The sequence below is a fragment of the Bos indicus x Bos taurus genome, chromosome 5, assembly GCF_003369695.1.
Source record: "Bos indicus x Bos taurus breed Angus x Brahman F1 hybrid chromosome 5, Bos_hybrid_MaternalHap_v2.0, whole genome shotgun sequence".
NCBI lineage: Eukaryota > Metazoa > Chordata > Mammalia > Artiodactyla > Bovidae > Bos > Bos indicus x Bos taurus.
Window position 1 is genome coordinate 41623182 of NC_040080.1, and position 15437 is coordinate 41638618.

The window sequence follows — 15437 nt, forward strand, 5'->3', positions numbered from 1 at the left end:
CTATCAAAACAGCTAAAAATTAGATTCAAAATGCTTTCAAAAATTCCTGTTTATTTTCTTTTGAAACAACATTGGAAAATATAACACACAGAAAGTAATCTTAAGGTGGCCTAAAAGCTAAGGGTTAGAATTTTTATCTCACCCAGCTAGCTAAGCTGACATTCAGAAAAAGTTGATAACTGGTCTTATGTCTGAAAACAAAGACTAAATATTTAATATTTCCATGACCCTTAGTTTGCAGAAAGATGTTACTTTTCATTTGACAGAGGTCAAGAATCAAATTCACTTCAATTAATACAATACTTTTGAAGGATTTTAAAACTGCTCTGTACCACTTAAAAACAAAATTTAAAACATGAATAAAGAAATAAAATATTATTAGAATAATAAAGCAACTAGATAATACTACTATCACTCCATCTTCACAAATTTACAGCTGTGAAAATTTGCCACTGTTCTGTTTTGAACCATGTTTCATTATTGACTATGTCTTATAATAGCCATTAGAAGTCAGGATCTGAATTCTATGGCCAAATGTCTGCCCTAGACCTACTTGGAAGATTCAGAATAGCCAGAGACGCCGTTTGGACAAAGACAATGTTATCTAACAAAAGTGGCCCTGACCTAAATTAACAAAGAGCATATGCTGCATCATTCATTTAAAGTTTTACCTCTTGAGGAAGTTCTAGCTTAGAACGGTCAGTTCCTTCTTTTGACTGAAGGCCCATCAGATAAGGGACAGGAGCATCAAGAAAGTGTAGCAGAGAAGCAGGGAGGATGGGCACATAAACATGCTGCCACTGAAATGGGAACAGAAGTGTGGTGATGCCTTCAGCCACAGTCATCAGGCGCTGATAATCTGTACAGAACAACAAGAACAGAAACGGAGGGCAAGATTCCAAGTCAAAACATGATCACTGCATTCAGCTTAAAAACATCAATTTCCAGAAAAATTCTTGCGCTAAAATCCTAAAGTGCTAACGTTCTTGTGCTACATCCTTGAGCTAAAATGCTTCTTCATGACCACACAGAAAAGAAGTCAGTTCTATCCCACCATAATCAAAGAGCTGAAAGGTTTCACTTGAATGATTTTCAGGGGTGTATGAGTAGGTGGGAAACATCATCAAACTTTTGTTTATGAAAACACTGGTATGTGAACTGACATTCCTTTAAAATGCAAAGCAAACAAGAACTAATAAAATTGTTCTTGACATTTCTTCCATTGAAAATGTGTAAGAATACTGCTGCTGCTGCTGCTGCTAGGTCGCTTCAGTCGTGTCCGACTCTGTGCGACCCCATAGACGGCAGCCCACCAGGCTCCCCCATCCCTGGGGTTCTCCAGGCAAGAACACTGGAGTGGGTTGCCATTTCCTTCTCCAAGAATACTGCTATTGATCCCTTTTTATATACACGTATTATCTAAGCAATCCTCAATTAAGAGGCTCTTTTTTTCTTGTATAAATGATCATGGCTATAGCCTATAGTTGTCCTGATTATATTTATTTTAGCCTTCATTTCGGGGATACACACAGTCTACACTTCCTAAGTTAACCTCCAACTGAAATTCAGAGACAAAATGGAAAGTTACTGGAAAATTAAAGGTTGCTTTTCTTATTGTTTTAGCTCATGTAAACCATGAGCTAATTTATCAAAACTAAAAACTGTCCACAATATTAAAATGCCTCTTTCCTCCTCACAGTTTTACTGAAATATAACACATAATATTATATTAGTGTTAGGTATATAACATGATAATTTGATATATGCATAAACAGGAAAATATATTACCACAATAAGTTCAGCTAATATTCACTAACTCACATAGTTACAAATGAAGTACCCTCTAAAACCACTCTGCCATGGATGCTATACATACATATGTCTATTGTTGTTTGTTGTTTAGCTGCTAAGTCTTGTCGGATTCTTTTATGACCGACCCCATGGACTGTAGCCCATCAGGCTGATCTATCCATGGGATTTCCCAGGCAAGAATACTGGAGTGGGTTGCCATTTCCTTCTCCAGGGGATCTTCATAACCCAGAGATAGAACCTGCATTTCCAGCAATTGGCAGGAGCCACCAGTGGTACAGACATATGTCTATAATCCCTATTTAAACCTTTGGAGGCACACATGTCATAACTTAATTTACAAGGTAATATTGTGCATACAACACATACGTGAACCACCTAGGGCAGCACCCTATAATCAGTTAATGTTTCTGCAGCAAACTATATGAGTGTCCGAGTATACCCAAAGAATCTAAATAGGGTCACGCTGGTTCAGATCTAATTTTACTAATAAATGAGTTACCAAAAAATGTTTGGTCTTCAGAATGGATATTGTAGAATTGTAATAATTCTCTCACAGAATTCACTGTGCACAAACACAGTAAAATCTGAGGGAGCAGGCTTTGGGGGAGACTTTTTTAAAAAGTTAAGGGAAATGAGCCGATGCTACTTGGTTCATATCAACTCAAAGAACACCCAAAACACACAAGCAAGATGTTTTCCATTAAAATTTTTCTTGTGTTGTTTTATAATCTGTAAATGACTACTTTTAATAGTCTACAATAGGATTTTGGTCATGAATTATCATCTACCCACAGCCTACATGTATTTAAAAATTCCCTCATCTGATTCATTATTAAGTGTTAGGTGAAAACCTGCTTAGCAGAGCACTTCTAAAAAATATATACCAGGCAGCTTGAAGAAAGAGGGTGCTTCGTATTTCGTGGGTTGCACAGTGACCTTGCTTGTAGTGGATGGTCCCGTGGGGCTGCTTATACTCAACAGAACAGCATGGTTCAGCTGTGAGCATCCCATCAGTCTGTGGTGACAGGAAGGCTGAGCTGTGAGAGCTACATCAGTTCCTGGGTTTCAGGGTTTTTAAAATTTCTTTCTCAATTATATGCCAGACACAGGTGAAATGTTCAGGGTTTTAAGCAGTCAGATTGTGTGCCAGTTATCTACTGATCTATTTACTGAGCTCCAAATTCACTCTGCAGGTGGTCTATGAAAATGGACTGGCCAGTTAGCATGTTCTCTTTTACAGTGAGCACACAGTGAGGCTTTGCCAGTAGAGATAACTAGAGAGACACTGCAGGAGGAAGGGCTTCTCTTAATGGTTTTGGAGTACAGTGGATAAGGTGCAGTGTTTTGTGTGCTTTTGTTCCCACTGCATGGCTGATCAGTGGTGTGGATCTGTAAGGACGTCTGATGGTCCACTTTCCTGGCCACACACCTAGAGTGGGCAGTCTCAGTGACTAGGCCCTCCTAATAAGGATAGGGCATACTCATATCTCACAGCGACTGCTCACTTGGACCTAGAAGGTTTGTTTTCTGCTTGTCTGACTGAGGATCAGTTCCAGCCCAAGCAACCCATTGGCCTCCACCATCCAATGAGCTGTAACCACACCTTTCTCAATGAAGTATGAACCTTAGCCTTGGGAAGTAGGCCTCCTTCCAAGTTGGTCCTTCCTAGGATACCCTTTAGAGTGTTCTTCATGTCTTTATAGTTACTTTCCTATTATAGCTTAATAATTCTTCACATCACATTCCTCTATTTAAGTTACTGTGTGGTTTAACCTGTCTCCTGATTGGACCAATGCTGAAAGGCAGAGGGTTTTAAGCACTCAAATCAAATCCCTAGCAGCTTGGCTACTTTATTTACTGTTAATGGGAAAATGTTTAATCTCAAAGGAAAAATAACTTCTTTAAGGAATGGCAACCAGCCATCTTAGGCTATTTTCTTGCTTTAATTATGGAAAACTTTCACATGGGGAAGTGAAAACAAATTATATGTTTTCCACCTTTCTAGCAGACATGAAAGACTGATATACATAGTTTATTTTTCCTTCGCCACAATTCTACCCACTTGTTACGTGTGTTCCATGTCTATTCTTCTTTCTAGTTCTGCTTTCTCAAGGACAGTATAAATGCCACATGCTTTTTAATAATGCACTTACTTAGCAGAAACAAGGCAATTTTTTAACTGAATCAAGAAATAAAAGTTAGTTTTCTCCTCTAAACATTTTTTTTTAAAAATTAAATAACTTAGGAAAATTATTTTTTCTTTGATACTCAACATGATGAATGTGTAGTAAGTTTCCATATTTAAGATATATCTCAGCTTCATAATTTGGTCCTTTCTTGCCTCATTTCTCACCACCACATATGTAGCCAAATCATATGCTAGCAATTCAGTTCTGAACATGACAGGTCCCTGTGCCTCTGTAATCCTTTCCCTCTGCCCAGGATGTCTCTTTCCCTTGCAGCACCTGGCTAAGTTCCACTTTTTCTTTAGGCAGTGGTTCCTTTGGAAAGCATTCCCTAAATACTTTTTATTGGCACTACAGTCCCTTCCACATGCTTCCACAGTATCCCACCTCTATTTTCATCACAGTAATTATTCCTACCAATAAAACTATCAAAATTCTATTATAATTATCTATTTGTGTGTCTCTCCTCTCTTCCCTGCTAACCATCATTTGCTAGAGCACCAATAACTATATTTTTAATCTCAGAGTTTCCAGCACTTGGAACCTGGCCTACTACATTGTGAATAGTCAACAAATGTACACTGAGGAATTATTATGTGAACATCTAAGGCATGTAAAATGAAATAAAACTATCGGACATTATGCTTGACCATGTTTTACAATAAAACACAGTCAAAAACTTGCCTACCAGTGGCAAAGGCACAGACCCTGAGATGGCCTGGCCTCTGCTATCTCATCCCTGGGATTTGGCAACTGTCTGCCAGCATCACTGTGGAGAATAAGGTCTGCCCTATGGGGACAGTCAAATAGCTTGAGGCTGGAACTGAGATTGGGAGCACAGGACCCAGGCTACAGCCTTAGGAGATGGCTGAGTGACACAGGTCAGGTCCAGTGCTGGCTGGTGGTGCAACAGCCCATGGAAAGGCCGCTTTTACTGGGGTTTACATATTACGAAGCACTGCCAATAGAGGTGTGAAGATGGTGGTGTCCAGCATACCTTTGGTGAACATCCTGATGAAAGCTGGAAGATTACACATGTACTAACCCAGGGCAGTGACTAGTTACTGACTGAGCCAGACTGGCTTTGAGGCCTTGGACCTGACTAGTTCACAAAGATATCTCAAAAGGCAGATTACAAATTCAAATGAGCATTTTAAAAATTACCCTCAATGATGGCTGAAGAGTGAGCTATATTTTGCTTATCAGATTGACAAAGATTAAAAAAGAAAAGCACAGCAAAAATGTGGAGGAAAGAGTATTCTCATACATTGTCTTATAAAGGCGGCATAAATTGCTAGACCTCCGTACTCGGCAATATTTTTCAAAAGCTTAAAAATAAACAGATCATCTGACCCAGAAAATCTAGTTAATTTATCACATAAATAAACAAAAACATATGTACATGGATGCTTAAAGTGTATAAAGTGTTATTTGTAACAGTAAACTATTCACAATATTCTAAGTAACTAACAAAAGGGTTAGATTTATGGCCACTTATATAATGAAATATACTAAAGCTATTAAGAGCATATCTATATTATTACCATGGAAAACCAAAATGTGTTTGACAGCAGTAGGAAGCAGCTAGGTACTAAAAACTTGCTGAAATTCCCCTTAGGGAATTTGGGTACTTTGGGTACATATACCCAGAGAACCAGTTAGAACTGGAAATGGAACAACAGACTGGTTCCAAATAGGAAAAGGAGTACATCAAGGCTGTGTATTGTCATCCTGCTTATTTAACTTATATACAGAGTACATCATGAGAAACGCTGGGCTGGAAGAAACATAAGCTGGAATCAAGATTGCCGGGAGAAATATCAATAACCTCAGATATGCAGATGACACCACCCTTATGGCAGAAAGTGAAAGGAACTAAAAAGCCTCCTGATGAAAGTCAAAGAGGAGAGTGAAAAGCTGGCTTAAAGCTCAACATTCAGAAAACTAAGATCATGGCATCTGGTCCCATCACTTCATGGGAAATAGATGGGGAAACAGTGGAAACAGTGGCAGACTTTATTTTTCTGGGCTCCAAAATCACTGCAGATGGTGACTGCAGCCATGAAATTAAAAGATGCTTACTCCTTGGAAGGAAGGTTATGACCAACCTAGATAGCATATTGAAAAGCAGAGACATTACTTTGCCAACAAAGGTCCGTCTAGTCAACGCTATGGTTTTTTCAGTGGTCATGTATGGATGTGAGAGTTGGACTGTGAAGAAGGCTGAGCGCTGAAGAATTGATGCTTTTGAACTGTGGTGTTGGAGAAGACTCTTGAGACTCCCTTGGACTGCAAGGAGATCCAACCAGTCCATCCTAAAGGAGATCATTCCTGGTGTTCATTGGAAGGACTGGCACTGAGGCTGGAACTCTTATACTTTGGCCACCTCATGCAAAGAGCTGACTCACTGGAAAAGACCCTGATGCTGGGAGGGATTGGGGGCAGGAGGAGAAGGGGACGACAGAGGATGAGATGGCTAGATGGTATCACCGACTCAATGCACATGAGTCTGGGTGAACTCTGGGAGTTGGTGATGGACAGGGTGGCCTGGCGTGCTGTGATTCATGGGGATGCAAAGAGTCGGAGTCAGACACGACTGAGTGACTGAACTGAACTGAACCCAAAGAACTGAAGGGAGAGTGCTGAAGATATAGTCAAATGTCTATGTTTATAGTACCATTATTCACAGTAGCCAAGGTGGAAACAAAATGGGTGAATGGATAAACAAAATGTGGTATATACATATAATGGAATGCTTTTTTGCTTTTCTTTTTAAAAAAAATTTATACAATGGAATGTTATTCAGCCTTAAGAAGGAAGGAAATCCTGGCATATGCTACAATGTGGATGAACCTTAAGGACATTATGCTAAGTGAAATAAGCGAGTCACAGAAAGACAAATATTGTATAATTCCACTTAGATGAGGTACTTAAAGTAGTCAATTCATAGAAACAAATGAAGAATGGTGGTTGTCAGGAAGGGACTAAGAGGACTAGGAAACGGGGAGTTACTGCTGAATGGGTATAGAGCTTCAGTTTTGCAAGATGAAAAACCTCTGGAGACTGGTTGCAAAATAATCTAAATATACTTAGTGCAATGTGAATATACTGAATTTTTCACTAAGCAGTAGTTACGATGGTAAATTCATACATCTTTTTTTTCTTACTACAATTTTAAAAACTTACTGAATCTAATCTATATGGAAATAATCTGGGAAGTGGAATCCCCCCCAAAATGCATCTATAAGAATAATTTGAATCTGACTTGAAAATGATTTTTTATTTGATATGAGATCACTTTTTAAAGTATATATAGGTTTCAAAGACAAATAGGCTTGCAAAATAGGTAATGAAATATATATTCAATGAAATTGTTTCCTATATTAAAGGTCTTGTTTAATTCATAATTTTAAATGTACTTCGTATAAATATCTTTATTCATAAAAATATAATTTTCTAACACTCATGAGGATCTGTGAATAGTATCTTTTATTGCTTCAACAATGGTTAAAACAAAAATGAAATAGTTACACGCATACTGTGTACTTAAATTATTTAATGTAGGTTATTGGTAATTGCTGGTAAAAGAGAAAAAAGATCTGCATTATTTCCCTTTTTATGTTACTAACAGTTATATTATACCTAGCATTTGTTATATTCTGTAATAACTGTCACAGTCTGTTCATTTTTAGTTCAGTGATCTGTTTTAAACATTTTTATTTATGACAGTGTTATGGACTAGGGCTCCAAAACTAATCTATAAAATGGTAAATGAAATAACAATTAAACACCCAGTACATGACCATATGAATTTGCAAAAAAATATAAAGGAAGTCACTGAAGGCCGGGAACAAAATGGGAGCGAGAGATCAGTGTGGTAAAGCTGAAATGTCTGGCTGTCTTTGGAGTGTTTACTGAACTAAGGTGGCCTAGAGCGTCAGTATTACTTTTGTGCATGCTGAGGGATAAAGTTCAAGAAGGGCTAGAATTAAAATGGTAGATCCTCTTGCAAAAAAGTCAGATCTAAAAAGGGCAAAAAACTCAGGGAAAGGAGACCAAGAAAGGAAAAACTGAAACAAAAATGATTACAACAAAGTCTGTATTGCCAACGAAAGTTGTCTGCTCTGGACCTGGCCCTGGCCCAGGCCCAGGGAGGAAGGTAGAAAAAAGCCTTCCTGCAAACTCCTATCTACTGTCTAGTTTTCAAAGGTGTTTAGGGCTCTCATGCTATTTGTAAGGCCCAAAGAAAGACTCATAGTGAAAACTATAACTTAAAGTAAACTAATCTGTGTTGCCAGTGAATTCAGGTACTAAACCCTCCCTGAAGGAATAAATCCTCAATCCTCAACTCATGAGATACTGAATTTATGTGAAAAAGAATATAAGATGTGTATGTTTAATGCATTTAAGGAAATTAAGGGAAAAATTAGGAGTAAAACTATTTATAGGACCACTGAAATTAAAATGTCAAAGGAAGGGTTAACTATGGATTAAACATGGGCAAAAGGAGAATAAGGTGAGAGATAAATTAACCAGAATACAGCAAAGAGACAGACAGAAAAAGAGGTCGAAAGATATGGAAGACTAAGCAAGACAGAGTAACACATTTAATTAAAGTTTCAAGACGATAAAAAAAGAAAAAAGACATATGGAAGTAAAATTCAGAAAGAAAACTGAGAATTTTCCAAAACTGGTGAGAAATATTAATCCTAGATTTCAGGAAACACAATGAATCACACCAGGACAAATAAAGAAACCCTCATCTAGATAAATCACAGTACAAATATGGGACACCAAGGACAAACAGAAAATCATATATACAGCCAGAATGAAAAAAGATTTCTGGCCAAGGAATGACAATGAGAGTGACTGTAATAAATGACTTCTCATTCAAATGAGAATGGAATGGTTTCAAGAAGATATTGGAATATAATGTGCTAAGAGGGAGAGGAAAACAAACCTTTCAGTACAGAATTTAATATCTAATGAAACCATCTTTCAAAAACAAGGACAAATTTAAAACACTGTTAGATGAACAAAATCTAATAGAGAACGTCACCTCACTTAAGGAACTTGTAAGGATAAACTTTAGGAATAAGGAGACTAATCCCAGAAGAAATATTTAAGATACAAAATGGAATGTGAATTTTCAACAAAGAGCAATTATGAGTAAGTTTAAGCAAAATCAAGTATAGCAAATAAATATATCTAACTTGCTGCTGCTGTTGCTAAGTCGCGTCAGTCATGTCCGACTCTGTGCAACCCCATAAACGGCAGCCCACCAGGCTCCCCCATCCCTGGGATTCTCCAGGCAAGAACACTGGAGTGGGTTGCCATTTCCTTCTCCAATGCAGGAAAGTGAAAAGTGAAAGTGAAGTCGCTCAGTCGTGTCCGACTCCTAGCAACCCCATGGACTGCAGCGCACCAGGCTCCTCCGTCCATGGGATTTTCCAGGCAAGAGTACTGGACTGGGGTGCCATTGCCTTCTCCCATATCTAACTTGAGGGATTATTAAAATTTTGAACAACTATAATAAGTAAGCCATGATGGGGGTGGCTGAAGTCAAAGCATTTTTAGAGTATCTGTGTTTTAAAGATTCTTATTAACATAATACTGAGTATTCACGTTAAAATCTCAAAGCTTATCATTAATAAAGGGAAACAAAGCAAATCACATCTACAATAATTAAATTTAAAAAATGAATGAGAAAAATCTTTCAATTATTTCAAAAGAAGGCAAAAAAGAAAAAAGGATAAAGGCAAATGGTTAAAATAAGTGAAAATTTTAAAATCATTAGAATTTAAATAATGAAAATACCAGATACTAAGACTTCATGGCAAATAGATGGGGAAACATGGCAACAGTGAGAGACTTTATTTTTGGGGGCTTCAAAATCACTGCAGACAGTGACTGCAGCCATGAAATTAAAAGACGCTTGCTCCTTGGAAGAAAAGCTATGACCAAGCTAGACAGCATATTAAAAAGCACAGACATTACTTTGCCAACAAAGGTCTGTCTAGTCAAAGTTATGGTTTTTCCAGTAGTCATGTATGGATGTGAGAGTTGGACTATAAAGAAAGCTGAGCACTGAAGAATTGATGCTTTTGAACTGTGGTGTTGGAGAAGACTCTTGAGAGTCCCTTGGACTGCAGAGAAGATCCAACCAGTCCATTCTAAAGGAAATCAGTCCTAAATATTCACTGGAAGGACTGATGCTGAAGCTGAAACTCCAATACTTTGACCACCTGATGCGAAGAACTGACTCATTTGAAAAGACCCTGATGCTGGGAAAGATTGAAGGCGGGAGGAGAAGGGGACGACAGAGGATGAGATGGTTGGATGGCATCAGCGACTCAATGGACATGAGTTTGAGTAAACTTTGGGAGTTCGTGATGGACAGGGAGGCCTGGCGTGCTGTAGTCCATGGAGTTGCAAGGAGTCAGACACAACTGAGTGACTGAACTGAACTGAATTGAAGACTTGTAGGGTACAACTAAAACAGCACTCAAACGCTTAAGATGCTAATATTTGGGGGTGGGGTGGGCCCAATGCAAATAAAAAACAAATCCATAAATTAATAAAATACAAAATAAAGATACAACAGAAAATACAAACAAAGGTAAATGTTCTTTATAAAGAGTAGTAAAACTGACATACTTTATGAGAAAATAATCAAGAGAAAAAAGAGAGCAGGCACAAATAAATAACATTAGGGATGAAAAGGGGAACAAAACTACAGACATAGCAGAGATTAAGATGATAAGGAAATATAATTAAGACTTTATGTCAATAAACTGAAAGGTAAGAGAATTTTTCCTAGATAAAACAGAAATAAACAAAAATTGATTCAAGAAGGAATAGAGGGAGCTTCTAGGTTGGCGAACACATTGAGGTGGGGGAGGAGGCCACCCTCCAGGCACGGAAGCTATGCGTTCCTCCTCACATATGTTCTCCTATACATCTCCTCCATTTGGCTGTTTCTGAGTTGTAGCCTTTGTGATAAATGGTGACAGTAAGTAAAGTGCTTCCCCGAGTTCTATGAGCTGCTCTAGTGAATTATGCAACCTGAAAGAAGGGTCATGGGAAATCCTGAATTCACAGTTGGCTGGACAGAAATGTGGGTAACCTGATCACCCTATTTGTGGCTGGTGACTGAAGTGAGGGCAGTTCTGCAGAACCAAAACTTTAAACCTGATGTTAAATCCAGCTGGTTAGTGTCAGAAGTGAACTGAGTTGCCAGTATCACGTCTGATGGATGTCAGGAAAGGAAAAAAACTCTCATTCAGTGTCAGAAAATGTGGGAACTAATAGAATGACTTAGGTTTGTAGAAACATGTGGTCTGGGGAGAGAAAGGATGAGGAGCAGGGCAGGATATGAGGAACTGTTGACCCCTGGGAGGCCTCATGGTTAATCACGGTATACAGCAAAAGCTGTGCTGAGATAAATTACGAAGGTAAAAGTTATCAATGGAATTTACTGATGGATCTAACTCCTGGGGAGTTGTTTCAATGGATGCATAAAGAAACCAGTAAGAAAAAAAGTGACACACGCAATTCCTTGATTGATTTAGCTAGAACAGCTAAAACAAAATTAAAAAAGACTGCAAGGTCAAATTTTGTTGCTGGGCAATCTAGCTTCAAAGCTGCCCCCAAAGGGAATAATTATCTGGGGACAAACGTCACCAAGGTTCACTGTTGGGGGTGGGAAGGGCAAAACCAAGAAACTACTGAGAACAGGGGCTTACTGTGAAGGAACTATCATTTCCTTTGTAGACTGGCACCACCAGCTTCCTGAAGAAGCTTTACTAAAGGACTAAGAAAGAAATTTAGGAGCAGTATATTCATTTTTAAATGCTGTAGAGTGGAAGGGTTGATGCAGGACCACAGCTAACTATGGGACAATCACAGATGGCTATCCATGACACAAACACGACAGTGGGTTATCCCTGAGAGAACAGCCAGCCTAGTGAACTGGATAAAAGCTACTATGTTTACACAAAGAACAGGGACTGCCTGACTCCCTCTAAAAATGTGAAGTAGAACACCCCAGATGAATTCACCCCATAAGCGGCTTCGCTTTCACTTTTCACTTTCATGCATTGGAAGAAGGAAATGGCAACCCACTCCAGTTCTTGCCTGGAGAATCCCAGGGGTGGAGGAGCCTGGTGGGCTGCTGTCTATGGGGTCGCAGAGTCGGACCTGACTGAAGCGACTTAGCGGCAGCAGAAGAGGAGTGGAAAAAGAGGAAAAAGAAAGAAAGGCGTCACAGGACTCATCCCGGAAGGATGGAAATCTGTGGATGGTTATTAAGAAATGGGATGAATAAAATGGGCATTGATGGGGTTGAAACAAAGGTCTTTTTAAAAATATATATTTTTATTTATTTACTTGGCTGCCTTGGGCCTTTGTTGCAGCACTCAGGTTTACTAAACCCATGTGGGATCTGAGCTCTTCCATCAGGGATCAAAATCATGTCCCCTGCATTGCAAAGTAGATCCCTAACCACTGGACCAGAGACTGGGTGGATCAAAGGGATCCTGCTGCTGCTGCTAAGTTGCTTCAGTCATGTCCGACTCTGTGCGACCCCATAGACGGCAGCCCACCAGGCTCCCCCGTCCCTGGGATTCTCCAGGCAAGAACACTGGAGTGGGTTGCCATTTCCTTCTCCAATGCAGGAAAGTGAAAAGTCAAAGTGAAGTTGCTCAGTCGTGTCCGACTCTTAGCAACCTCATGGACTGCAGCCCACCAGGCTCCTCCGTCCACGGGATTTTCCAGGCAAGAGTACTGGAGTGGGGTGCCATTGCCTTCTCCGGGGACCCTGATAGTACCCTTATATAAAACGGCGTTAAACTAGTTGAGTCTATCTACCCCAGTTTGGACAAATTTAAGACACAGGGAAAGCAATGATTATAATGAGAAACTGTACAGGATAACAGGCAGATTATTTGAGATGAAGACTGACAAGAAGGACCGAAGTCTCTTGGCTCAAACCCCCTGCTGGCTAAAATGATCAGGGAAGAGAAGTTTCTGGGACTCCTTTACTTAGATGGGACCACATGGACTATGATACCAAAATCTTCTGGTGAAGTCTTAACACAGGCTACAATTTGATTGAGAGAATATGAAAAAAGTTAAGGTTGATTGGATTAAGGTGAAAGTCTGGGTGAAAACTGAATCTTTCAACAGGCTTTGTTGTTGTTGTTCAGTCTCTAAGCTGTGTCCAACTCTCTGCCACCCCATGGACTGCAACACGCCAGGCTTCCCTGTCCTTCACTATCTCCCAGAGTTAGTTCAAACTCATGTCCATTGAGTCAGTGATGCCATTCAACCATCTCATTCTCTGTTGCCCTCTTCTCTGCTTGCCCTCAATCTTTTCCAGAATCAGGGCCTTTTCCAGTGAGTCAGCTCTTCACATCAGGTGGCCAAAGTATTGGAGCTTCAGCTTTAGCACTGGTCCTTCCAAGGAATTTTCAGGGTTGATTTCCTTAAGATTAACTGCTTTGATCTGCTTGCAGTCCAAGGGACTCTCAAGAGTCTTCTCCAGCAGCAGAATCTAAAAGCATCAATTCTTCTGTACTCAGCTTTCTTTATGGTTCAACTCTCACATCTATACATGACTACTGGAAAAACTATATGGACCTTTGTCGGCAAAGTGATGTCTCTTCATTTTATATGTTGTCTAGGTTGGTCATAGCTTTTCTCTCAAGGAGCAAGAGTCTTTGAATTTCATGGCTGCAGTCACCATCCACAGTGATTTTAGAGCCCAAGGAAATAAAGTCTGTCCTTGTTTCCACTTTTCATCCATCTTATTTGCCATAAAGTGATGGGACTGGATACTATGATCTTTGCTTTTTGAATGTTGAGTTTGAAGCCAGCTTTTTCACTCTTTTTCACCTTCATCAAGAGGCTCTTTAGTTCCTCTTCACTTTCTGCCATTAGAGTGGTATCATCTGTGTATCTAAGGTTGTTGATATTTCTCCCATCAATCTTGATTCCAGCTTGTGAGTCATCCAGCCCAGAATTTCGCATGATGTACTCTGCGTAGAAATGCAATAAGCAGGGTGGCCATATACAGCCTCGATGTACTCCTTTCCCAATTTTGAACCAGTCTGTTGTTCCATGTCTGGTTCTACCTACTGCTTCTTAATCTGCATACACATTTCTCAGGAGGCAGTAAGACGGTATTTCCATCTCTTGAAGAATTTTCCACAGTTTGCTGTGATCCACACAGTGAAAGGCTTTAGCATAGTCAATGAAGCAGATGTTTTTCATGAATTCTCTTGCCTTTTCTATGATCCAGCAGTTGTCAGCAATTTGATCTCTGGTTCCTCTGCCTTTTCTAAATCCAACTTGTACATCTGGAAGTTCTCCATTCATGGACTGCTGAAGCCAAGCTTAAAGGATTTTGAGCATAATCTTGGCAGTATATGAAATGAGTGCAGCTGTATAGTAATCTGAACATTCTTTGGCATTGCCTTTCTTTGGGACTGGAATGAAAACTGATCTTTTCCAGTGCTGTGGCCACTGCTGAGTTTTCTAAATTTGCTGGCATATTGAGTGCAGCACTTTAAAGGCATCCTCCTTTAGGATTTGAAATAGCTCAACTGGAATTCCATCCCCTTTACTAGCTTTGTTCATAGTGATACTTTCTAAGGCCCACCTGACTTCACACTCCAGGATGTCTGGCTCTATGTGAGTGACCACACCATCATGGTTATCTGGGTCATTAAGACCTTTTTTGTACAGTTCTGTGTATACGTGCCACCTCTTCTTAACATCTTCTTCTTCTGTTAGGTCCTTGCCATTTCTACCCTTTTTTTGTGTCCATCTTTCCATGAAATGTTCCCTTGGTATCTCTAATTTTCTTGAAAATATCTCTATTTTTCCCCATTGTATTGTTTTCCTTTATTTCTCTGCATTGTTCACTTAAGAAGCCTTTCTTATCTTTCTTTGCTAGTCTCTGGAATTCTGCATTCAGTTGGGTATATCTTTCCCTTTCTATTTGCCTTCTGCTTCTCTTCTTTTCTCAGCTATTTGTAAGACCTCCTCAACAACCACTTTGACTTTTTGCATTTCTTTTTCTTGGGGATGGTTTCGATCACTACCTCTTGCACAATGTTATGAACCTCTGTCCATAGTTCTTCAGGCACTCTGTTTACCAAGTCTAATTCCTTGAATCTATTCATTACCTCCACTGTATAATCATAAGGGATTTGACTTAGGTCATATCTGAATGGCCTAGGCTTTCCTGGTGGCTCAGACAGTGGAATCTGCCTACAATGCAGGAGATCCAGGTTTGATCCCTGGGTTGGGAAGACCCCCTGGAGAAGGGAATGGCAACCCACTCCAGTATTCTTTTTTTTTTTTTTTTTTTTATCCCATATGTTTTGGGGGCTTCCCTGCTATCTCAGATGGTAAAGAATCTGCCTGCAATGCAGC

General features: G+C 39.5%; 1 protein-coding gene across 2 annotated transcripts in view; it reads right to left on the reverse strand.

Annotated features, from left to right (window-relative positions):
• Positions 1 to 15437, reverse strand: part of DENND5B (DENN domain containing 5B) — a 220971-nt gene that overhangs the window by 82028 nt on the left and 123506 nt on the right. For both annotated transcript variants that reach the window (XM_027541658.1, XM_027541657.1), the window contains one exon: positions 672 to 859. In XM_027541658.1, the coding sequence (XP_027397459.1) occupies positions 672 to 859 (188 nt within the window). The remainder of the gene's footprint in view (positions 1 to 671; positions 860 to 15437) is intronic.